This window comes from Tinamus guttatus, unplaced genomic scaffold (assembly GCF_059628265.1).
Source record: "Tinamus guttatus ecotype Peru unplaced genomic scaffold, ASM5962826v1 Tinamus_guttatus_pri_ptg000049l, whole genome shotgun sequence".
Lineage (NCBI taxonomy): Eukaryota > Metazoa > Chordata > Aves > Tinamiformes > Tinamidae > Tinamus > Tinamus guttatus.
Window position 1 is genome coordinate 571599 of NW_028288583.1, and position 23310 is coordinate 594908.

The following is a 23310-nucleotide window of genomic DNA, read 5'->3' on the forward strand; positions in this document are numbered from 1 at the left end:
GGAAGCGGAAGAGCGGGGGTGGGGGGGGGGCAGCACCGCCCGGGGGCGGGGGGGGCACCCCTCCCCCATCGCCCCAGGCCCGCCCCTCCCCCACAGTACCGCGCCCCCCCCGCCCGCGATTGGCTCCGCCCCCACAGCGCACGCCCCGCCTCCCGGATCCCATAGCCCCGCCCCTTGTATTGGTCCCGCCCCCGAGTGCTGGAGGCCCCGCCCCCCCTCGGGGCGCCCCCTCGGGGCGCCTCGGCCAATCCCCGCTAAGCACCGCTCTGGCCCCGCCCCCTAGGCGAGCCGCCGAGCCCGCCCGCCCCTCCGCCCCATTGGCCGCGTCCGCGGGCGTTCCGCCCAATGGCGCGGCGGCGCGGGCGGAAGCGGCCCGGTGGGGCGGGACGGCGCCTGCGCGGCGCGGCGCGCTGGCAGGAAGTGGAGGGCAGCCCGGCGAGGGGACAGCGGCGCTCAGGCCTGCGCCCGCACCCGCCGCCCGCCCGTCCCGCCGCTGCCGCCATCATGTTCCTCACGCGCTCCGAGTACGACCGGTGAGTGCTCGGCGCGGCCCCCGCGCCGCCGCCCCCCCGCCCCGCGCCGCCGCAGCGCGAGGCTGAGTCACCGGCCTGCGCCGGCCGCCGTCTCCATGGCGACTCCCCCCCAACCGCCCCCCGTCGGTGCCCGGTGGGTCCCGGGGCCGCCCCGGGGCCGGGGAGGGGGCGGCGCGCGGGCGAGGCCCGGGCTGCTGGGTCATGGCTGGGCCGCGCGGCCGGGCCCCTCGCGCCCCTTCTCCCCCGTGGCGCGTTCCCTCCATTCCGGGCTCTTTCCGTTCCGCCTCCCCCCCTTTGTCGCTTTTTTTCCCTAAACTTTTCCCCGTTCCGGCCTGTTTTCGGCGGCTCTCCCGCCGCGGGAGGCCGCTTGTCCCGGGGCTGCACCGTGAAGCAGAGGCCGCTGCTTCCCGAGGCCCCTTCCCCCGGGCAGCCCCGGGAAAGCGAACGGCTCCTGGCTCCCCCCGGGCCCCCGCTGACGCCCTCTCCGTTCTCCTCACAGGGGTGTGAACACCTTTTCTCCCGAGGGGAGGCTCTTCCAGGTGGAATACGCCATCGAGGCCATCAAGGTACCGCGAGCGCCACGGGCTGTGCCGGGGGCCACGCTGCCCTCCCAGGGCCCCTCTCGTACAAGAAGCCTCCGCTTGGCCAGGAACACTGAAACAAGGAGCACAAAGCACCTTCCCGAACCAGAAACCCAACACACCAATCGGACGGGGCAGGTTTTGTTAATTTGGGCGCTGGTTTTTGCTCTCGCAGAGCAGGATTTGGCCCGCTCCCGAGGGTAATGCGCAGCGCCGGGCAGAGCTGCCCGCTGGGCCGGGGGCTGTTCTTGAACTTGCTTTTTGGCCGCTTGTGGCCCAGCTCTTGCCCAGCAACAGCTCTGCTTCTTGCAGCTCCATCCCCCTGTTTTATAGCTCCCGAGGAGTTAAACAGCACTACAGCTCAGCACGGGAAAGCAGGAAGAGGTTACCCGTGGCAGCCCACACCAAAACCAACATGATCCAAAAATGCTGCTCTCAGAGATGCTTCTCTTCACTTCCCGAGCTAACGCAGTGCTGCTTTCTGGTCCCTCTGCATTATGAATCTGGAGGCTCCTAGAAAACAGCAGCTTTTCCCTCATTAGTACCCATACGACTTTTTTTTTTTTTTTTTAGCTTGCTGTTATTGTAGCTCGGAGTTGATCACCTTTTGCTCAGGTGAATTTTAAAACCTGCTGCTAAAGGTGAGAGGGAGGGAGTCCTTGAGCAAAGTAACCTGCATCTGCAGAGCTGATGGGCCATTTTGGGGCATTAAGTGTTCAAATAAAATTGTTTTTTGTCCCTGAGGACTTGGGAGTTGATTGGGAGAAAGATCAAACCTGAGGAAAAGGGGTCTACAGGTTTTTAATGCGAGTGATGAGGCAAAAGAACTGGAAAGGGGCCTGTTTGGCCTGGGAGGAGGACTGCAAGCTCGATCTTCCCCGTAGTCATGATGTTCATTGGGGCACTGCTTAAACGCAGAGGCAAAAAACCCAGTGTTTATTATGAGGGTGTGGAGAGCTCCTGCACGGATGATGCCGCCATGCTATTTTTTTAGTCAAATGCTTCTGCAAAAGCAGAAATCTGGGCTCTTCTGGCTCTGCTCTTTTTCCAGATCAGGTGCTAAGGTCACCAGTGCAAACGCTGCAGCTTTTCCGACACTCCGGGTGCACTTCCTAGGGCCTTAGGAGGAGCTTTTATTGCTTTGTGATAGTTTTATTATAAACAGACATCTGAAAGGGCGCGAGGAGCCCTTCATTGCCTTTAGGTGTGTGCTCAGCTGGGTGCTTGAAGGGTGGCAGCCCTTGGGCAACATCTGGAAACCGCCTGTAGCTGCAACCGGCAGCTTCTCCCCTGCTTTTTGGTGCTTTTTCCTGCAGCCTCAGCTCCCTTCTGAAGTAGCGATCGCCACCTGGAAAGAGGCATGTGTGTGTGTGCAAAATACTTACTACACCTGTAAATTCTGCAAATCGGAAGAGCCTTGGAAGAAAAAGAGCTAGATGGAAGAAAAGGGCTAATGCACAAGCAGAGATACAGTCAGCACTGTCTGTTGTGCAACGTCTGACTTCAGAATTTAATTTCTGTCTTGCGAAATGATTATTTTAAATTCATAAAACTTTAATCTGTAAAAACTGGCATCTCTCGGCGGGGAGATTAATAATTAACATCAGCATTGCCGCGTCCTAATGAACTTGGGAAGGATGTGTGGTTTGACCTCTCCGGTTTCCTGCTCCCAGTTCTAACTTTTTTTTTTTTTTTTTAAGCTTGGTTTGCAAAACTCTCTAGCTTTATTACACTCAGCAGGTTTGTGCGGGTGATGTGATGTCGGGGCCTAAGACAACCCCCTACAAGTAACATGGGGTGGTGCCTGACACCTCTGTGCTCGGGGCCGGGGTTGCGGGGCGGTGGTTGTAACTGTGTGGTTGTAACTGTGCGGTTGTTCCTAGCTCGGTTCCACGGCCATCGGGATCCAGACCTCGGAGGGCGTTTGCCTGGCTGTGGAGAAGAGAATCACCTCCCCGCTCATGGAGCCCAGCAGCATCGAGAAAATCGTAGAAATAGATTCCCACATAGGTAAGAAGTGTGATTTTTTTCCAGTAAGTCCCACGAGTTTGGGATATATTTAATGAAATGTGGTGCCCTGAAAGGTTCAGAAACTGTATTTCGGGACAAGCCTTTCCTGTAGGCAGCCCTGCTGAAATAAGAGGGAGTGCTGGACCCTCCCTGTGAGCAGCAGCTTCTGTTCGCTGCTTTTCCAGGCTCCAGGCCAGCGGGACATAGTTCCAGGAGCAGGAAGCAGCAGCTGAACCCCTCCGCCCTCTTGTATGACCTCCCTCCTGAAAGCTTATCCCAAATTTAGATCTGGGAGGACAGGGAATTACTGCAATGTAAAGGCTTGACTCCAGGCCAGCTTCTGCTGCAGCACTAATGTTAGCCTGTACCCCTGTGCCAGGATGGGGCCTGGGAAGGGGCTCGTTACCAAATAGGTCAATTAAAAGAGCAGGAGACCTCCGAAGTCCTCGTGCTGATGGTGTGAGTCACGGAGGCTCGGGAGCTCCTGGAGAACCTGATGGCTCCTGTGGGGTTGGATGCAGCCCTGTCCTTCTCGTGGCAGCCCAAGGGGTCTGCTCGAGGGTACCCAGCTGGCAGCAATAATGCTCCTGCCCGTGTCCCACATCGCATCCAGGTGCAGGAACATCCCCTTGCAGCCCGTGCCCTTTGATTATCCCTGCTCCCTAAACTCGGGCCTAGCCACAAGCGGAGCGCCGCGCGGCTCCGGGCTGCCTCACTCTGTACCTCTGTGCTGGCCTTTCCCAGCCCTCCTCCCACCCCCAGGCTGGGGCAGTGCGTGGTCCTGCCCACAGGACGGGATGGGTAAGTTCCCCTTGGTTGTGATTCTGCCTGAAGCTCTTCCTGGAAGGCTTCAAATGTGTCTCCTTCAGCTGACTGAGATCTGGGACGGACGGGGAGAATTCAGGTCTCTCTGTCCTTCAGCTTTGTGCCCGCGCGAGCGGGTGCGATCGAGGTGCTGACGTGCAGCCTCCTGCTCCTCCGTAAATCCCTTTTGCTCCTGTGCTTCCTAGCAAGCTGCCATCCTTATGGCATTACCATGCACTCCCACTTCCCTTTAGAGCCTTCCTTATTTCCCCGTGGGTTTCGGGAAGTCCAGACAAGGGCAGTGCAAGTGAAGCCAATTAGATGACTGGTGATTTCCCTCTTGGTGTTCCAGGGTGTGCCATGAGTGGCTTAATAGCTGATGCAAAGACTTTAATTGATAAAGCAAGAGTGGAGACTCAGGTAAGACTTGGCATTTCTCTTCTCTAAGCAATAGCACTAAGTCCTAGGGACACCCCAAATATCTGACACAGGAAGAAAAGGAAGCAGTATGGAGTGGGAAGTGTCCTGGGAGCTTCCCTTATGGGGCTTTTACAGAACAAACACCTGGATTCTATTTTTTTTTTCTCTCTTTAGCAGGGAACATTTGGTGGAAGTCTTAGGTCAGGTTCCCCAGTGCTGGCATAGGCTCTTAAGGGTGGCAGTTGTGGCAAAGGGGAAGGATCATGTGTGTCCAACTTAGTTTTGGCAAAAGACTGGGTGATATTTTCATCCCGTTAAAATTATTCTGTTCCTCAGGTACTCAAAGGTCTCGGTACAAATACATGCCTTAAAGACTTTTCCTGTGGGATTTTCCTGCCTCCTGGCACCCTTCCTAGCTCTGGAGAATCGATTCCATCCCTTCAGAAATGGATACTAGGCCATTGGGACAAAGTGCTCTGGCCTTGTTGGTATCCCAAAGCCAGGAGGTCTCAGCTGTTTTTCCATGGCATCTCTGCCCACCTTTCTCATCGCGTTCTGCCCTTCTGCTCCTCTTTTAGTGCTTTTACCTGGTGGTTGAGCCCTGTCAGAAGAGGGGGCTGGAAGTTGTCTTGAAGCATCGTTCTAGGCTGACACTGCCCAGGCGGTGTCAGCCTTGGGGACAGGAGCGATCACTTTGCTGGTTCTTTTCCCACAGAATCACTGGTTCACCTACAACGAAACCATGACCGTGGAGAGCGTGACGCAGGCCGTGTCCAACCTGGCGCTGCAGTTTGGGGAGGAGGATGCGGACCCTGGCGCCATGGTGCGTACGGGGGGTGCCCGGCGCGGTGCCGCCGGCTCTGCCCTGCCCTGCCCTGGCCGCCGCTCCTGCCTGACGTGTTGCCCGGTTTCTGTTGCAGTCTCGTCCCTTTGGTGTCGCGCTGCTTTTTGGAGGCGTTGATGAGAAAGGACCCCAGCTGTAAGTAAGGGGCAAGAGCTTGAAGTGAAACTTCCCAGGAGGTTTTTAGTAACTTGATGGGGGATTTATTGATTTATTTACATAAAACAAGCACTTGGGGGTTATCCCACCATGTACCTGCCGTGGCTGTCAATGCTTTAAGCCCTTCGTGTCGCGTGCAGGTTGCTGCGGGTTGCAGCGGCGTGAGCCCCGACAGCCTGCTCAGGATCACACAGGCTGCCACGTGGCTGGTGAATCCTCCCTGCTTTTGCTTTATGTGGCCCCCTAGGCAGGAGAGAGGAGTCGGAGCTCTGGTTCTCCCTGGTTTATTCTTACCTTTCTGCAGAGGGCTAGCAGAGCCGCTGGTAACATAATATGTGGAGCCTGCTGTAACATTCCTCGGGGAGGCGGTGGAGCGCTTGTAACCTGAACTCGGGGGCTTCAAGCGCTCGGCCTCTCCTGCACATGGAAAGGCCCCGCAGCGCCAGCCCAATAAGGTCTCCCTAGTGCTCTCCCTCCCAAGAATAGCAGTGACAACTCGCTGGGTTTTTAAAAAGAGGGGAAAAGAAGGAAAATTTTCCTGTTAGGAGAATGGAGAGCAACGTCAGGAATATACAGCTCTCCTAGCTTATATGTTTGGGTCTGTAGGTGCCTTTTGATGTCTTGGCCCTTTTCAAATCTTGTTCTCCTCCTCTAAATGCCAGTGGGAGAGAGCTGCTGCGCTGGTCACAGCGGTCCCTTGAGGCCACTGTGTGTAATGAAGGTGGCTACAAGCAGCAAGCAGCTGCTCTGAGCTCTGCTCTGCGCTCACCAAGGAGCCCTTGTTCTTCCCCAGCTTCCAGCTGTGTAGGGAATTCTGTGGGGCCGCTGTGGGTCTTTTGGAAAAGCCCTTGCACGATGGGGATGCGCCTGCTGCTCGTTCACTTGCCCGTGTTCCCGGCAGGTTTCACATGGACCCGTCGGGGACCTTCGTTCAGTGCGATGCCAGGGCGATCGGCTCGGCCTCGGAAGGCGCGCAGAGCTCTCTGCAAGAGGTTTACCATAAGGTAAAAGTGGGAACGGGCTCGACATCCCACGAGGCACAGAGCCCTAGCGATGGGCATCCACTATTCCCTTACCCCAAAATGATCCCTAAGCCTTTTCTTGAGCTTGTTGGGATTGGGTTCGGCCCCTGGCACTTGATCCAGTGATTAGATGTCAGTGTTTAGTTGTTCGGTTGAGGATCTTTATGATAAGGAGGACTAGCAGCAGCTTCCCACTGGGCTGCAGCTGCGGGGACGGTTTCATGGAATATGAGACTGGCGTCTGTGATGCCAGCACCCCCCTCTGGTGGGTGATAATTAAGTCCATGTCAAGAAGTACTCTATAAATAAAAGATCACTATATGGACACGGTCACTTACCATCAGTGCTCAGTATGGATGAAGCCTGGAGCATATGGAGCTACAGCAAGGGGCTTTGGTTCACTGTGCTCAAAGCGAAGCACTTCTGTGCTGCAGGTCGCTGTCCTGTGTGAGAGTCAATAAAAGAACCTTCTTCCTACCACAAGGTGGGGAACTGTCAGTTCTGTGTCATCTGCAGCCAAATACTGCAAGGAAAATCATAATTAATGGTGTTGAGTCTCTAGAAGACTTCCAGCCTAAGACTCAATAACCTAATTTCCTAAGCAGCAGAACTGGCTGAATTCTGCACTCCGTGATTTAATACCTGTCTTCCAGGTGCAGCCTTACTGCCAGCACAGCACGTGCCCCTCTGAGCGCTGCACCACCTTCAGCTCCAGTTCCCCCTCGTGCAGGGGTTTGTGTTATTGCAGCCTGAAGTCTCCTGCCACAAGGAGTCCACCTTATTTGGGGGCTGCTTTATAAACAGTAACTGGTGAGGGGAAATAAACCCTTGCATCCTGGTGCTGGCAGTGGTGTTTGTGTGGTCAAGATTAACGGGTCTTAAGCTTTGTAAAAAGTTGCCCAGAAGCAGAAAGTCACCGTCTTTGCAATTGTCACTGTCTGGCCTGAACAGCGTGCTTTGATCTCTTGTTGATACTGTAGAGAACCTGATAAGCTTTTAAATTTGCTGCCAGCAACAGCTTAAAGGATTTCAGAAGCGTAGGAGAGAGAGCAGCAGCTTCTGGACTCATGGGGTAACACCACAACAAGTGTTTGTGTGAGCACCAACAATGCAGCTAATGAGCCCTTTGTTTCACAGTCAATGACACTGAAAGAAGCCATCAAATCTTCCCTTGTCATCCTGAAGCAAGTTATGGAGGAGAAACTGAACGCAACCAACATCGAGGTAACCGCTTTGTGGCAGCGCATCCGATAGATGGTGGCCCGTGGCATTTGGCTCACGGGTGTCCGCGGTGTGGCTGAGAGAAAAACGGAATTTTTGCTTTGGACCCGCTCCAGGGGCGCACACCTGGGCTAGCCCAGGACTGTCGGCACGAGCAGCTCCCGCTTGGCTCCCTGGATTGGGCCAGAGATCTGTGGGCCAGTGGTTCCTGCTGGCCTTACGTGGACCAGGGTGAACCTGTTTTGCCAGCAGGATTGCTTTTATTATTTCCCCCACTTCTGGCTTTGGCCATTCTTTTTTTCCCCTGGTATTTGTAATAGTAGAAGGAATGAAAATTATACAGCTTCGGGGCTTGCTATATTCAGGCTTGGATCAGCGCCAACAATCTGCTGGGCAGAAGGAGCAGAGAGGTGAAGCCTGGTGGTGCTTCCAGGAATGAACGTGTCCCGCTGAGCTCCTGCTCGCCTCGCCCGGTGTGCAGCTCTCTGGGAGATCCTGGGAATCTCCCGGAGTGCGTAGCTCTACCTGTCCCTTTCAACCTCCATCTGAAGAGTCTAACCCTCCTTTCGAGTGAGTAAAGGTCAGAAACCCTTGCAGATTGTTAGCAATAATGGATGGAAGATGAACAAGCTGGCATGTAGTGTTTGCTTCTATTTCTGGCAGGTTATGAGACGCTAGACCTTTTCAAATCCTGTTATTCTGACTCCCGAGCTGCTGTTCTTTGCCTCTTCTCCCACTCCTTTCCTCTGAGACCAGGCGACCCTTTTCTGGAAGAGTTTAAAAGTCCACACACCCACAAACATCCCTTTTTTAAAATTAAATACTGGGAATCCTCTCTGTGACAAACTGGTCCCATTTGTGGGGAAAGAGGAGCAGCCTGCCGAAAACTCGAGACGCTCTCTCCAAGCGATGCCATCCTGCTGAAATCTGCTGCTGCAGATGTACCCCTGGCACGCACAGCTCGGTTCCCTCTCGGTCAGCTTAAGGTCCCTTCTGGAAGATCTGTAGTACAGTGTGAAGAAATGGAGGCAGAGGAACATGTACAGTATCTTTATGTCATGTCCCTGTTTAAGTGGGCTTAAGTGTGCTTGGCAAAGCTCTTGAATGTATTGAGGAATCGTATCGGGGTTAAGCATGAGAAGAATGTGCTGAGGATTAAAAGGTCTCTATTGACTCAAGTCACCCTACTCGTTGAAAATGTTCTACCTGAAGGAGCTCCTCCTGCTTCCCAGGCTTTAAGAAGTACGTGGAGCTCCAGTTCACACCAGTTGCTTCCCTCTCCTGTGTGGGTCTTTCCGTTTAGCAGCAAAAAGAAGGTTCCTGGGAAAATCATATAACTTGGCAGCAAACTTCAGGAGCCTTAAACAACACTGCAGTCCTAATTAACTTAACAGCTTCTCCGTTAAGCCTGGCTTGTAGGTGAATGGTTGAGTAAAGCCTTGGTGCATGGGGAAAAGGGAAATTCACAGGAGCGAGCAGACCTGGAAGAGCATGTGGGTAACGTCTCCGATATTTGTTTTGGGTGGTTGATGCCACGTGTTAAAGGCCGTCGGGTCCATTTGGACCTGATATCTTGGGCTTAGACTCGTGTGCAGGTGTCGGCAATGGGGATGTGCAGCCTCCAGGCTGGTTCCTGCTGCTCTTGGGGGCTTTTGTGCTGAGAGAGGTGTGAGCTAAGGTCCCACTTACATTCTTGTCCTGCTCTTGTGATTCTTCAAGTACCTCTTGTTCTGGGGCTTGTCCTGTGACACTTTTTGGCCCTCTGTCCTCGCCAAGGGATACCGTGGCGTGCTCTGTCCCCCAGCTCTGCTCTTTTAAGACATCTTCTTTCCAGCCCCTGCCTGTTTGCACAGGGCACCAGGTAGCTGCAAGGTGGTCCACCGTAGGCACAGATTTGCTTATTTGTCAGCATTTGATGACCAAAATGGTCCCAGGCCTTTGTTTTCTACTTGCCTTTAATACCCCCCAGCTAATTCATAATCCCCTTTGGAGCATTTTGCTGCGTCCCTTAGAGCAGGGAGGTGCAACAGGGCTTGTGCCCCTCATTCCTGGGGAAGAAGAGGCCCTTCTGGCTCCTCAGGTGGCACCTCCTGAGAGGGGCAGCGCTCTCCTCCCAAGGACCAAGGGCTGCAGCGAGAGGAGCCCCCTTCCACGCGCCCGCCACGAGCGGCTCCTCGCAGGGTCTCTCTGCAGAAGCAGAGCCCGGTAGCTGTTCCCTGCTGCTATGAGGAGATGGAGTCAATTAAAAGCTATTTCAGTGGCAGCCAGCTATTTTGGGGAATCAAAGAGTGTGTTACAGGGTGGAATGATCTTGCTGGGCTGGCAGATCAGGCGGCCGAGAAGGAACAGCTGCTCCGTGGCCTTCCCCGCGCTGCCGCCTCGCGGACGGGCCGTGTTTAACCCCCGGCTCTTTCTCTTCCAGCTTGCCACGGTGGAGCCGGGGATGAACTTCCACATGTACACGAAAGAGGAGCTCGAAGAGGTCATCAAGGATATTTGAAAAAGGGAGAGACCCCCCACAAGGCTCATTCCGCAATCGAAGTGAACTGACACTCGGTTCCTTCCAGTACCTGTGATTTTATTTCCAGCAGCATCTGTACTTGCTCTTCTTAGAAGGCTCTTAAGGTTTTTTTACAGTTTCTGTACATAACTGATCTCTACAAGAAGAGGAAATGAGAATAAATCATTTTGTTACTCTATCTTGGGTTCCTCATAAAGGAGGTCTGAGCGGGGGAAGTGATCAACTGCGTAGAGCAGAAGCAGGTGAGGACAAACCTGCTCTGGAAATCACTGCAGGGCGAAGCCGCGCGCCGGGGCTCTGGGAATGGCCTGGCCGGCACCGCGGCGCTTGAGAAGCTCCCGCCGGCTGTGCCGGGCAGCGTCTCCCTCTCGTGGAGAACAGGGCTAATATCACATGAGGACGTAGAGCCTTGAGGGGGTGTCTTGAAATAAAGGAGATTTTGAGGTTCGCTCCTACCTGGAGCAAACATGGTGCTTGTGTGTCCTTCTGCATGGGAGCTTGGAACTAGATGCAATGACTATGGGATAGAGCAGTATTCTCTGAGTATGGAATAGCTCTGAGGTTGAGGACAACCCCTTACCTGGTGATAGGGGCAGGTGTCGCTCAATTCTGAGACTATTCTCATTCCAACCTGTGACCTTTTGCTCACATGCTTAACAGGGCTCGTTGCTTTTGTTTCTAGTTACCCCTGCAGGCAGCTTTGCCCTTGAAATAGCACCCGAGTAGTGAAGACTGGTCCTGAGAATAGAGACCTAAGCAGAGAGTGGCCAAGTCCCTTCCTGCAGCAGCCCCATGGGGTCGGTGCAGTTTCATCTTGAACAGAACAACACTTCCATGAAAGGAAGAGATCCTGCGGCGCTGCCGGCAGCGGGGATCGCCTCACAGGCAAGGGATGCTTCCAGCATTACATTTGCCTGAAAAGCCTGACTTTCTCCTCAATTCAGAGGTAGGAATCGACTGCCGGCCTCCAGCATGTGCTTTGCTGTGAAGCCAAACCATTGCAGACCGACACGACCCATCTCAGCCTCTTTGCAGCATGGAAAATTGCCAATCCTGTGCAATTTTTTCCCCCTTTTTTGCTGCTGCTGAACGCTTTCAGAGGCTGGAAGGCAGCTGCATTTTAGACACCACCTCTTTTCTATCCCTCTTCTCTGAGTTTCTGCTGTGAGGGGTTCCCCCTTGTTGGCTAAGACTTCAAACGAAGCAAGCAGGTGCTGCCCGGGGTTTAGCGATATTAGTCAAATGCAGCACCGGTATCTGCAGGTGAGAGAACACACTGAAGTCACTGGTGGACTTTGCCCTTGGGTGAGGCTTCCCAGAAGCCTTCAAACAAGTCCCTCGACTTTCCCTCCGCTTGGTGGCCTCGGAGCTGCCACCCTGGCTCGCTCTCTGCCACCGTCATCCCTCGCCGAGGTGGGAAGCGATGCGGTGAGTAAGCTCCAGGGTGGAGCTCGCCTGCCTGGCGTGTTCGACGTGCCAGAGATGGTATCTGCCCCAGTAAACCCAACCACTGAACGCAGCTTGCTCTGGTAGCAGCTGCTGCGTACGTGGAAGGAATAAGCCCCTTTAAGCACTTTAAACCTTTATGTTAATTCAAAGCTAGGTCACGTTCTCCTGCTTCTCCTTTGGAGACGAAGCTGTGGAGCACCCAGCTGCTCTGCAAGCACTGTCCCATGAAGAAACCTGCTGGGCCCGGAGGTAGGGCCCTTCCTGGGTTTGTTTATGCCCTAGAAAACACAAAAAGCTAATTCTTCCCCACGCGCCGCTCCAGCACAAAACGGGCCTTTCTGTCCTTCCCTAATCACATGGTTCGCTGGTGGCAGCATCACCCAGGGGCCGATTCCTCGGAAAATTGGGGCTTTGTGCTCCTTGTATCTGATCTGTCTTGGCTCTGCTGAGGGAGAGTAAAAAGCTGGAGGTTTTTTGCAGGCGGTCTGAGGGCCAGGGCGGTCCTGAGCGCACAGAGCCCTGTGCATGTGCGACCCGGCCGGGGGCTCGTCGGCCTCCGCTCTCTTTATCTGCTCTGCATCAGTCGAAGGCCACACAAGCAGCTTCTCACAGAGATCTATTTCCTTAAGATTCTCATATATCAAACTTGCAGATTTTCTGTTTTTTTTTTTTTTTTTTTCTGGGCAAAAGGGAAAAAAGAAAGGTAGAAGGCTGACCCAGCAGTCAGAAAAAGCCTCACAGGGTGAGTCCTGAAGAAGTCAGTGATGTCTCCACATGTGTTTTTGTCCATGGACGGGTCCCTTCTGCAGCGTCCTCCTTGCCCTCCACCTCCGGGAATGCAGCTTTCCATGCGGGATCCAAGTCCCCCTCTCCGTGCAAAAGCCACCACCTCGGTGCAGGGCCCCTGGCTGCAGCGGGGCGCTCGCAGCGTGCGGGTCCCCGGGGCGCTGCCGGCGTCACCGCAGCTGCCGCGCGATGCCACGGCCTCTGCGCTGTGGCCGGCCCCGGGAGCCTTATCAGGGCCTCCGGAGCAGCCGATCGGGGAGCGGGAGGAGAGGCTGGTTTTTCTTGTTCCTCCTGCTGCCTCGCTGCCCCAAGCCGCCGCCTCCGCGGCCTGTTTCCTGGAGATAGCCCGGTCCCCAGGGCCCTGCCGCGAGGCGGTTCGGAGCGGCCGGGGCCGCAGCCCCCGGAGGATCCCGGCCTGAAGCCGGGGTGAGGGGCACCCAGGCCCCCCCTGCTTCATTCCCCTCTGGAGCATCCCTGGGGACCTGCCCCTCCTTGCCGGGATATTCCAGAGGGCTGGCAGCGGTGGGGGCTGCTGTCCCCGCCGGGATGGGGCAATGTGGGGGGGCGGGGAGCCCCCCCCCGGACGCCTGGGCCCCTGCCCCCTAACGGCCCCCGCTTTGTAAATGGGAGAGGGGGCGGAGCTTCCCAGCGTGCCCGCCGTCTCGGCCAATCGGAAAATGGCCGCGGCGTCGCCACGCTGTTGCTAGGCAGATTAGGCTGCGGGGCGGGGAGGCGGAGGGAGGGGCGGTCGCGCAAGGGGCGTCGCAGCGAAGCAGCCACTCACGGGCGCCGGAGAGAGGTGGCCCGGTCGTGATGGACAAGCAGAGCAGCCAATCGGAAGGCAGGGGCGGAGGCGGGCGGCCCGCCCGGTTGCCATGGCAGAGAGCGACAGCTGCAGCCACCAACCGCAGCGGCGAGGCGGGGCTCGGGGGCGGGGCCGGGAGCGGCGCCAGCCAATGGCGTGGCGGGGGCGGGCGGCGGCGGCGGGCCCGGCGCGGGGCGGCGGGCGGCGGCCGGAGTCGCCATGGGGCCGCGCGGGGCAGCGCTGGGGCTGGCGCTGGCGCTGGGGCTCGGGCTTGGGCTGGGGCTGCGCCTGGCGCCGCCCCGGCGGCCCCCCCGCGCCCGCGCCCGCCCGGAGGCGGCGGCGGACGAGGCCTGCGGGGGCCTGCGCGGCGTCTCGGCCGCCCTCGGCAACAACACGCACCAGGTGAGCGCGCGGCGCGGGCGGGCGCGTTTCCCTGCGGACACCTCCTGGGACGGACCGGCGGACACCGCCCCCCCCCGGCAGCTTCCGGGACGGACGGACAGACAGACCCCCCCTCCCGACAGCCCCCGGGACGGACAGAGAGACCCCCCCCCTCTCCCGACAGCCCCTGGGCCGGACGGACAGACGGACACGGCCCCCCCCCCCCCTCCGGGTTCTTCTGGGCCAGCCCGAGCTCCCCGTGGCCGCGGGGCTCGGGACGGACGGACGGAGCCGCCGTGCGCAGCGGCGGGCAGGGACAGACGGACCCGCTGCCTCCCGGCCACGGGGCGGACGGACAAACGGCCCCCCTCGCCCCCCAGCAACCACGGAGGGGGCTGGCCGGACAGATCCCCCCCACCGGGATGAGCGGACAGACGGACGCCCCCATCCCGCCCAGTCCCCAGGCAGCCGAGGGACGGATGGACGGACGGACAGACGGACGGGTCGCCGTCCTGCTGCGCGTGCCAGGACGGACGCACCGTCCCCGCTGGGGCAGAGCGGGATGGACCGACGGACCCTCCCTGCTCCTGCCCCTGGACGGACACCCCTGAGGGCAGACGCGGGGGCAGCTGGACAGACAGACGGACGGGCAGAGGCACCCGCAGGAGCAGGGCAGGGACACGCGGACGGACGGGGACCCCGGCACGGCCAGGAGGACGGAGCGGGTTGAGCCCTAACGGAGCCGGCGGGGGCCGGTCCCGCGGCGCTGGCCGTGTCCGTGTGGGACGTGTCCGTCCGTCCGCCCGGCGCAGCCCCCCCGCTCCCGGCATCCCGCCGCTTTATCCGCTCCGCTCCCACAATCTGTCGAGGCGGCAGCTCCTGGCTCACGGATTGGGCTAAAGGAAAAGCTCCCGGCTCCCTCCTTCCCTGCGCAGCTCCGGCCCCGCTTCCCGTGGGATTCCCGCTATCCACCTTGCTCCATCCTGGAGCGTTTCGGTGCTTTGGGAACGGCAGGAGGGAGGAGCAGAGCGCGTTGGCGCGGGATACGCGCAGCCGGGCTGTCCTCCGGCCGGGCTCTCCCGGTTTTCCCCCTGGCCACGGGCAAGGAGGCGGCCAGGAAAACCCTCCCGGGGACGGTGGCTTCGCGGCCGCCCGGATTAAGCCGCTTCCCTGTCCCTAATCTCCGCCGCTCCCGCTCGGCAGGCGGCTCCCAGGAACGCGGCGCCTTTACGTTTCTGCCCTCTCTTTTTCTTTCTTTTCCCTCTTCCCCCCGTTCTCTCCTAATGAGATGCTAATCGGGGCTCTCCGGAGCGGAACGCGGCGCCCGGCCCCTCTCTTGGGCAAGAGCCGCGGCCGCGTTTCCTTCCCCGCCTGGGCCCGCTTCCCTTCCCAGCCCCTGGGCGCTCCGGGGCGCTCCGAGTCGCCCCGCGGCTCCGGGATGGATGCACGGACGGCCCGGACGGTGCCCGAGGCTGCCCGGTTCATCCCGGCTCTCACTCCTCCCCAGCTGCCTCGGAGGAGACGGGATGGGATGAGCGCCCTGAGCTTCCCCCGTGGGGAAATGCCAGCGGGGACGCGGGATTTGGGAGCTTTTTCCACCAGCCAACGAACGCCCAAGTGGGGAAGGGAGGCCGTGACGGGGGTGTCCCCGGGGCAGGAGCTGCTCGGTGGTGCTTTGCCCCGGAGCAGAGGGCGCTGAGTCACTCCAGGCGCTGGCTCCAGGGAATGGGCTGCCCGGATAGCTCGACCTCCCTGGACGCTGTCCCAGGCGGAGCGGAGCGGCGCGGAGCCGGCGTCCCAGGCGCTTCCCAGCGCGCTTCCCAACGCTCTCCCGCTCGCTCTCTCCCTGCAGTGCGTCTTCGACGACCTCAGCGGCTCCGTGTCGCTCTCCTGGGTGGGAGACAGCACCGGGGTGAGTCCCCGGCACGGCGGGAAGCGGCGGGAATGGCTGCGTGTCCCTGCCGGGAGGTGCGGGCTGGGCGGGAGATCCCGGTCGGACCGAGGCGGTGACTCAACGCGGAGCAGCGAGGGGAAGCGCCTTCCTCCTGGGAAAGGGCCAGGGAGATGGAGCGGGAAGGGGACGCAGGGGGATCCTCGCCTGTAAGAACCGAGCGTGTGTGCGGTGTCCCCATGTGTCACCCTCTGCTCTTCCCGCGCAGGTTATCCTGGTCCTGACCACCTTCCAGGTGCCCCTGGTGATCATGAGCTTCGGGCAGTCCAAGCTGTACCGCAGGTGAGCCCCGTGCCACCTCCGGGGTGTCCCCTCCGCTCTGCCAGCGCCACGGGGTTGGGTGACGCATCCGTCCCCATCTCCCCGCGGCGCTGGCAGGGCCTGGGCCGTCGGTGTCACCGCGAGGGGACTGGGAGCGCCGCGGAGCCGAGCCAGCGGTTCAGCAGCTTTTCCTCCCTTTCAGTGAGGACTATGGGAAGACGTTCAGGGACATCACCGAGCTCATCAACAACACGTTCATCCGGACCGAGTTCGGCATGGCCATCGGCCCAGAGAACTCAGGAAAGGTAGGAGCGCATCCATGGATTTGTTGTGCCAGGACCCCCGGTGCCACCACCCTGCGGTCCAGTGAAGCGAGGCTGCCCCCAGACTTGTCCTGTGTGTCCCTGCCGGTCCCCTGTGGGCTCTCCCCACACGAGGACACGGCCTTGCTGCGGGCTGAGCTCCTGCTTCCCCGCTCCAGGTCATCCTGACGGGCGACGTGTCCGGCGGCAGCCGCGGCGGCAGGATCTTCCGCTCGTCCGACTTCGCCAAGAACTTTGTGCAGACGGACCTGCCCTTCCACCCCTTGGTGCAGATCCTGTACCACCCCCGGGACTCGGACTGCCTGCTGGCCCTCAGCACCGACGTAAGAGAGGGGACAGGATCGGCTCCGGCCGAGCTGCCGTGGGGCCACCCGTGCTGGGGACGGGCTCTGTCCCCTGCTCGGCCCTCGCGGCAGGTTGGGGACCGGCTCTTTGCAGCCCTGGCGGGTGGGGGAAGCGCCGCTGAGAGGGGGCAGGCGGTGACGGGCGAGCGCGGTGACCGGCGAGCGCGTCCCCGTCTTGCAGAACGGCCTCTGGGTGTCCAGGGACTTCGGAGAGAAGTGGGTGGAGATCCACAAATCCGTCTGCCTGGCCAAGTGGTGAGTGGCTGCGTGGAGGCCCGGGATGGTTCGCGGAGGGGACGGCCCCTGTTGTCCTCCCAGCACCTCCCTTCACACCCCCTTTTCCCCACTGCACCTTGAGCTGGTAGGGGGACATGTCCCCATCCTGGCCAGACCCCTTGGATTTAGAGGGAAGCGCCTTGGAAACGCCAGGAGCAGCCGGAGGCCTCCCCGGCCTCCAGGAGCCATCGGCTGCCCCGCGAGCCCCCTTCCCTGGGGCTTCCCTGTGCTTTGAGCTTCCCCAATGGCACCGGGATCCGTCCTGGAGCGTCCTGTGATCCCGCAGTGGATCCATGGAGCTCTCCGGGGAGCAGGGAGAGCGCGGGAGGGATGCGACAGGGCAGGGCTGCCCATCCCAGCTCTCCGGGTTGAATCCGTGTGAGCTGTAGCTCCGCTGGTGCTGGAAAACAGGTCCCAGCATCAGCTGTGTGTGAGGGTCCCTCATACGATCCTGATCCCCCCTTCCCTTCGCAGGGGTGCAAACGACACCATCTTCTTCACCACCTACCTGAACGGCTCCTGCAGTAAGTCCCTCCCTGCCCCACAGTCGTCCTCCCCGTCCCCGCGAGTCGGGGACCCGCGAGCGCCGCTGTCCCCTCCACAGTCCCTTAGGCTGCAGAGCGTGAGGTCGAGGACGAAGTGCTCCGGACAGGAATGCCCTGGGCACGGCCGTGTGCCCAGCCCTGCCCGAGGGGACTGAGCCGAAGAGTGCCCGGGTAGACGGTGCCTCTTAAAAGGGAGAAATTCTGTAAGGGGGATGGACGGGGACAAGGACAGGACGGGGACAAGAACGGTGTTGGACAAGGCAGCTAATGAGACGGGACCTGGGAAGAGGACACCAGTGTTGGTCAGCAGCAGCCCCGGGTGTCCACGCAGGGCAGCGGAGACCCCACGATGGCAGCGCTGGCTCCTGCGGCTTTGGGGAAGATCCCAGGCCCAGCTGGGCCCAGCACAGGTTTTAGGTCGGGGTCGGTGGGCAGGAGGCCTTAGTGGCATCGCCCAAAGCTGAGGCACCATCAGGGGGTCACTGGGACATGGTCAATGGGTTATGAGGTCCCGAACTGGGCTGTGGAGATGAGCTAGAGGCAGCGCCCTGCGTGGCCACTCCAGCCGCCTTAATCCACCTTCCCTTCTCCTTAAGAAGCTGATCTCGGGTTACTGGAGCTAAAGAAAACCTCCGACTTCGGCAAAGCCTTCAAGGTCATCGGCACCAAGATCTACTCCTTCGGCCTGGGCGGGCGCTTCCTCTTCGCCTCCGTCATGACGGAGAAGGTATCTGTCCCCTCCTGCCCGGAGCACCGGTGGCGTGGGGACCTGGGCACATCGGTGTGTCCCTGGGCACGTCGGTTTGTCCCTGCGCTTCCCGTGTCCCCTCTGCCGCTCCGAGCGCGGAGGAGCTGGCGCTGAGGGGCGCTCCTGCTCTCCAGGGCAGCACGAGGCGCATTCACGTCTCGCTCGACCAAGGCGAGACCTGGAACATGGCCCAGCTGCCCTCCGTGGGCCACGAGCAGTTCTACTCCATCCTGGCCGCCAACGATGACCTGGTGTTCATGCACGTGGACGAGCCGGGAGGTGAGCGCGCCAGGCCCGGCACAGCAGGGACGGGGACACGTCCCCCCGTGGTCTCTGCATGGGGGACACGCACCGCAGCAGCTCTCCACACTCTGTCAGCACTCTGTTGACCTGCCCAGGCAGGGCTCTGCCTTTGGGGGAGGATTTCTCATTAACACATCGCTAATTAGCTGGCAGTAACTGCAGGAAAGCAGCTCGTTCCTCTTTGCGGTGTGTGGGGAGCGTGACCGTGCTGGACCCGTTGGAGGCAACAGGGTTTCTCCTCCGAGTTCCTCTTTCCGAGCTGTGCGCTCGGGTGCCCCTCCGTTCGAGCAGCCCGGGTCTTCTCACTCCCCCTTCCCTCTGCAGCCTCCTTGTCCTGGTCCCCAGGGCCGGGGGGTGACTCCTGGGAAGCGCCATGGGAATAAGAGCTGAGGTGGAATAAGTGGCTGAGGTGGGTGGGACGCAGCAGTCCCTGCGTGGGGTGTCCGTGATGGGATGTGGCTGGAGCAGCGATGGAGCCTGTGCGTGTTGCGGTGCTCCCTGACCCCCGGGTGTTTCTGTCCCGTTGCCCGTCCTGCAGATACGGGTTTTGGCACCATCTACACCTCGGATGACCGCGGCATCGTGTACTCCAAGTCCTTGGAGCGGCACCTCTACACCACCACCGGCGGCGAGACGGACTTCACCAACGTCACCTCGCTGCGGGGCATCTACATCACCAGCGTCCTCTCGGAAGGTGGGTGGGATGGCCCGTCCTGCTTCTGTCCCCGTCTGCGCAGCGGGATCGGGCTAACGCCGAGACCTGGCGCCCGCGGGGTGGCGAGGGGAGCGGGGCTCCCGCTGTGACCGTCTTGGGGCTGGAGATGTGGGGGTGACACGGAGTGTGAGGATGTGCTGAGCCCCCTCCCAAAGCCTGGGGCCTCCTGTCTGCTCTTCCCTCCTGCCACCAGACAACTCCATCCAGTCCGTGATCACCTTCGACCGTGGCGGCGAGTGGGTGCCGCTGAGGAAGCCGAAAAACACCACGTGTGACTCCACGGCGAAGAACAAGGAAGAGGTGGGTCTGTCTTGCGATGCCCTGGGCTCTTCTGCTTGGGGCTGGAGCCACCCCATGGGGACCTGCTGCCCAGGGTAACCCCCAGGGCCTGTGCTGGGGGCACTGTCTCACCTCTCTGTCCCCATCTGTCCCTGCAATGGGTGGGCTGGGGCTGCAGACCTTGGGCTCTGCTCTGGGCTAGAGGGGCACGAGGATGCAGGAGGGCAAGTGGCTTCATCCTGCAGCCCTGGCAAGGGGAGCTGCGGGGACAGGGCCTGCTGTGTGTGACACACGGAGGGGTTGTGGGTGGCACCGTGACGGGGGTGCAGGCAGCGCTGAGCTAGCTGGGGCGTCCCCAGCACCCGCCGGGTGCTAAGGACCAGGTTTGGGGACAGTGTCCAGCTCCTTGGCTTCGCGCTGGGGACGGTGCCACTGCTGGGGCCGGCCTCGGCGGTGCCCAGCAGGCGCTGGGGTTGTCCTCCGGCCCGCGCGTGTCTCCGCTCGCTCCCGGACGGGCTCTGCTCTCACCTTTGCAGTGCAGCCTCCACATCCACGCGTCCTACAGCATCTCCCAGAAGCTCAACGTGCCCATGGTGCCGCTGTCCGAGCCCAACGCCGTCGGCATCATCATCGCCCACGGTACCGAATGGCGCCGGCAGAGGGGAACAGGGGACCCATAGGGCTGGGGGGCCACCGCCAGGCCCAGCCAGGGGACACTGCTCGTTGCTGGCACCCCCGGGTGGGCCCCGGCTTCGTGTCCTTCCGGCTGACGCCGTCCCCGTGCCGCAGGGAGCGTCGGGGGGGCCATCTCGGTGATGAGCCCGGACGTCTACATCTCGGACGACGGGGGCTACACGTGGGCGCGGATGCTCGAGGGGCCGCACTACTACGCGATCCTGGACTCCGGCGGCCTCATCGTGGCCATCGAGCACACCAGCCAGCCCGTCAACGTCATCGAGTAGGTGCAAGCTCGCCCCGTGCCGGCTCCGCGCCCGGCTTGCTGGCTCCGTTCCCCACACGAACCCTTTTCTGGCAGGTTCTCCACGGACGAAGGGCAGTGCTGGTATAAATACACTTTCTCCAAGGATCCCATCTTCTTCACCGGCTTGGCCTCCGAGCCCGGAGCCAGGTCCATGAACGTCAGCATCTGGGGCTTTCGGGGCAACTTCCTATCCCGCAAGTGGGTCTCCTACACCATCGACTTCAGCGAGCTGCTCAGCAGGAGCTGTGAGTGCCTCCCGCGGCAGCGCGGGGCCGGGGGCGCCGGGGGCCGCGGCTGAGCCCTCTCCGTCGCAGGCGAGGACAAGGACTACACCATCTGGCTGGCTCACTCCAGCGACCCCAGCGATCCCAGCGACGGCTGCATCCTGGGCTACAAGGAGCAGTACCGGCGCCTCCGCAAGTCCTCGGTGTGCCAGAACGGCCGGGACTACATGGTGACCAAGCAGCCGTCCGTCTGTCCCTGCACCCTCGAGGACTTTCTCTGGTAGCCCTTGACTCTGCATCTCCTGCCAGTGACAACCCCCTTGGTGCGGCCGGGGCTTCCCTCGGCCTCTGGGGCTCCGAGCGGCCTCTGAGCTCCCGCTCTGCCCTTCTGCCCGCAGCGATTTCGGCTACTACCGCCCGGAGAACCAGTCTGTGTGCGTGGAGCAGCCGGAGCTGAAGGGGCATGACCTGGAGTTCTGCCTGTACGGCAGACAGGAGCTGCTCAAGACGAGCGGGTAAAGCGTTTTCACACCCCGTTCCCCTCCTGGGGCTGATGCTACCAGGAGGCAAACCTGGCTCGGCAGCGCTGGAGCTGGGAATGTCGGAGTCAAATCCCTGCGGAGAGCTTCAAGCCTCATCTCTGCTCCAGGTACCGGAAGATCCCAGGAGACAAATGTTCAGGAGGGGAAAGTCCAAGCCGGGAAGAGACCGACATGAAGAAGAAATGCACCAGCAACCTCCTGAGCCCCAGCCAGCTGGTGGGTGACAGCGGGATGGGAGCGGTGACAGCAGTGACCCGGGGGACGTCTTCTGCCCATGGCCCAGTGGTCACTGCTGAACTGCAGGACCGTCCTGCCTAAATCTGCCCACACAAATGACCTGCCCCTGGGCTCGGGGCTGCAAGCTGGGGGCTGGACAGGCACCTTTAGCTGGGGAGGGCATTTAAACCTCGCGGCCATCGAACCCCTCCGCGCTTCCCCGTCTCCCCCGCAGGCAGCAGCGTCCTCCAGTTCCACTCCCATCATCCTGGCCGTGCTGGGCCTGCTGCTCGTCACCGCCGTGGCCGGCGTGCTGCTCGTCAAGAAATACGTGTGCGGAGGCAGGTGAGGCTCCGTGCGCCGGCCCCGCAGGGCCCGGACACCCACCGGACACCCACCCGCCTGCGCTGGGGCTGCTGCAGCTCCTTGGCTCAGCCTCTGCTGCCCTTTGCAGTAATTAAGGCAGCTGCTAATTGCTCTGGTGCCTGGGGCTTTGCTGCTGAGCTCCCGTCAGGAGCTGGGCTGGGAACTGCTCTCCTTGCTGGACCTGGCGAGCGGGGTGGCCCCGGGCTGGTGCCCTTGAGCCTCCTCCATGGGGGGGAAATAGAGTCCAAGCGATCCCCCTTCCTGGAAGGGCGGGCGCCAGTGCCCGAATCCTCCCCGCTTCTCCTGCGCCGGGGCGGGCGCCGCGCGCTCCTCACCGCGGTGTCCCCGCCAGGTTCCTGGTCCACCGCTACTCGGTGCTGCGGCAGCACGCGGAGGCCAATGGCAGCGACGGCATCGACGCGCTGGACCCCGTGGCACTGGCCACCAAGGGCGGCTACCACGATGACTCGGACGAGGTGAGCACGGCCGCCGGCACCGGCGCGGGGCCATGTCCCCACGGGCCACCGGGCCCTCCGCGTGACGCTGCCCTCTCTCTGCAGGACCTGCTGGAGTAGCCGCACGGCCGGGGATCCCGCAGGGCTACCCGGCACCTCCGGCCTTGCCGGCCGCCCCCGGCCCGGGCCGCAGCCCCCCGGCTCTGCCGTCCCCACGGAGGCGTCGCTGCGGGGCTGGCAGAGGGGGGACACGCAGGATTTTAACGCCACCTGATTTTAATATTTCTTTCCAGCCGCTGGGGGGCAGGGGGTGTTTTTTTTTTTTTTTTTTTTTTTTTTTTTTTTGGTTGTTCTGTTGGGTTTTTTTTTTTCTTTGTTTTGGCAGTTTTTTTTTTAAGGACGACTGAAGTAGGAATGTGAAAGGACCTTCACTAAGTGCTGGCATCGCTGCATGCGGCTGCCCCGCGGGGAGCAGCCCCTAACCCTGCTCTAACCGGGGCTGCCGGCGGCGACGCTCCCCGGCTCCCTCCTCGCTGCTGCCCCTTCTCCCCTCCGAAGCAATAGGAGCCGGGACACGGACCCTGGAGCTGCCGCCTGCCTCTTGTCCCCTGTCCCCTGTCCCCGCCGCGCTCGCTTTGGCCGAGGGAAACGCAGCAATAACGACTTGAAGCTTGAAGATACTCTCACCGCGAGGCCGGGGGTGGCTCGAGCAGGAGCGGAGGCGGCGCCGAGAGCAGCCCCTGCCTCGTGGCGCTCGTCCCTGTCACCGCTGCTGGTGACACCCCCTTCTCGCCGTGCTTTGCCCCTGCCAGGTTTCGCTCCCAGCCCTGTCTCCTTACACTGGAAAGCGCCACCTGCGGTGCCCACAGCACCCCCAACCCGTCACGACGGCCTTTCGCTATCGCGACTGCCCGGCGCGGCTTTGGGGGGGCCGCGGGGCCCGTGCGTGGCAGGGGCGGCGCAGACCCCCTTGCTTGGGGCCCTGCCCCGTGCAGCACCCACGGGTGCCACGGTGGCACCGTCCCCCTCCCGGGGGCTGTGCAGCCCCGTCCCCAAAGCCATAGCCCCGGGAGGGGAAAACGGGGGGACAGCGGGAACAGTGGGGTGGGGGGTTGGACCGAGGCCTGTGTAGAGTCCTGTAAATAAACCTGGATGTGTAATAACTTTGTACTGGTATTTTTCTGTATATTTGCAATATTTGGGTTAGAAATAAAGCCAACCTGGACTTTGTGTGAGCTGATCTGTGT

The 23310-nt window shown here is 60.8% G+C and overlaps 2 protein-coding genes across 3 annotated transcripts; both read left to right on the forward strand.

Moving 5' to 3' along the window:
• Positions 1-387: 387 nt before the first annotated feature.
• PSMA5 (proteasome 20S subunit alpha 5) lies at positions 388-10290 on the forward strand. The gene is made up of 9 exons (XM_088539795.1): positions 388-533; positions 1033-1099; positions 2998-3124; positions 4281-4348; positions 5064-5171; positions 5269-5327; positions 6250-6352; positions 7508-7594; positions 10014-10290. Exons 1-9 carry the CDS (start codon positions 505-507, stop codon positions 10089-10091), a joined length of 726 nt encoding a protein of 241 aa, XP_088395921.1. The 5' UTR covers positions 388-504; the 3' UTR covers positions 10092-10290.
• A 3081-nt stretch (positions 10291-13371) lies between these two features.
• Positions 13372-22245, forward strand: SORT1 (sortilin 1). Of its 2 annotated transcripts, none has more exons than XM_088539788.1 (20): positions 13372-13554; positions 15386-15445; positions 15693-15766; positions 15948-16050; positions 16227-16391; positions 16594-16667; positions 17163-17212; positions 17830-17960; positions 18116-18260; positions 18823-18978; positions 19193-19299; positions 19815-19917; positions 20068-20236; positions 20315-20505; positions 20575-20764; positions 20883-20999; positions 21134-21246; positions 21485-21587; positions 21961-22084; positions 22169-22245. In XM_088539788.1, exons 1-20 carry the CDS (start codon positions 13372-13374, stop codon positions 22181-22183), a joined length of 2373 nt encoding a protein of 790 aa, XP_088395914.1. In that variant the 3' UTR covers positions 22184-22245. The 2 variants fall into 2 exon arrangements, with proteins under 2 accessions (XP_088395914.1, XP_088395915.1); XM_088539789.1 differs by having other exon boundaries at positions 13491-13554; positions 17833-17960.
• The last annotated feature ends 1065 nt before the right edge of the window (positions 22246-23310 follow it).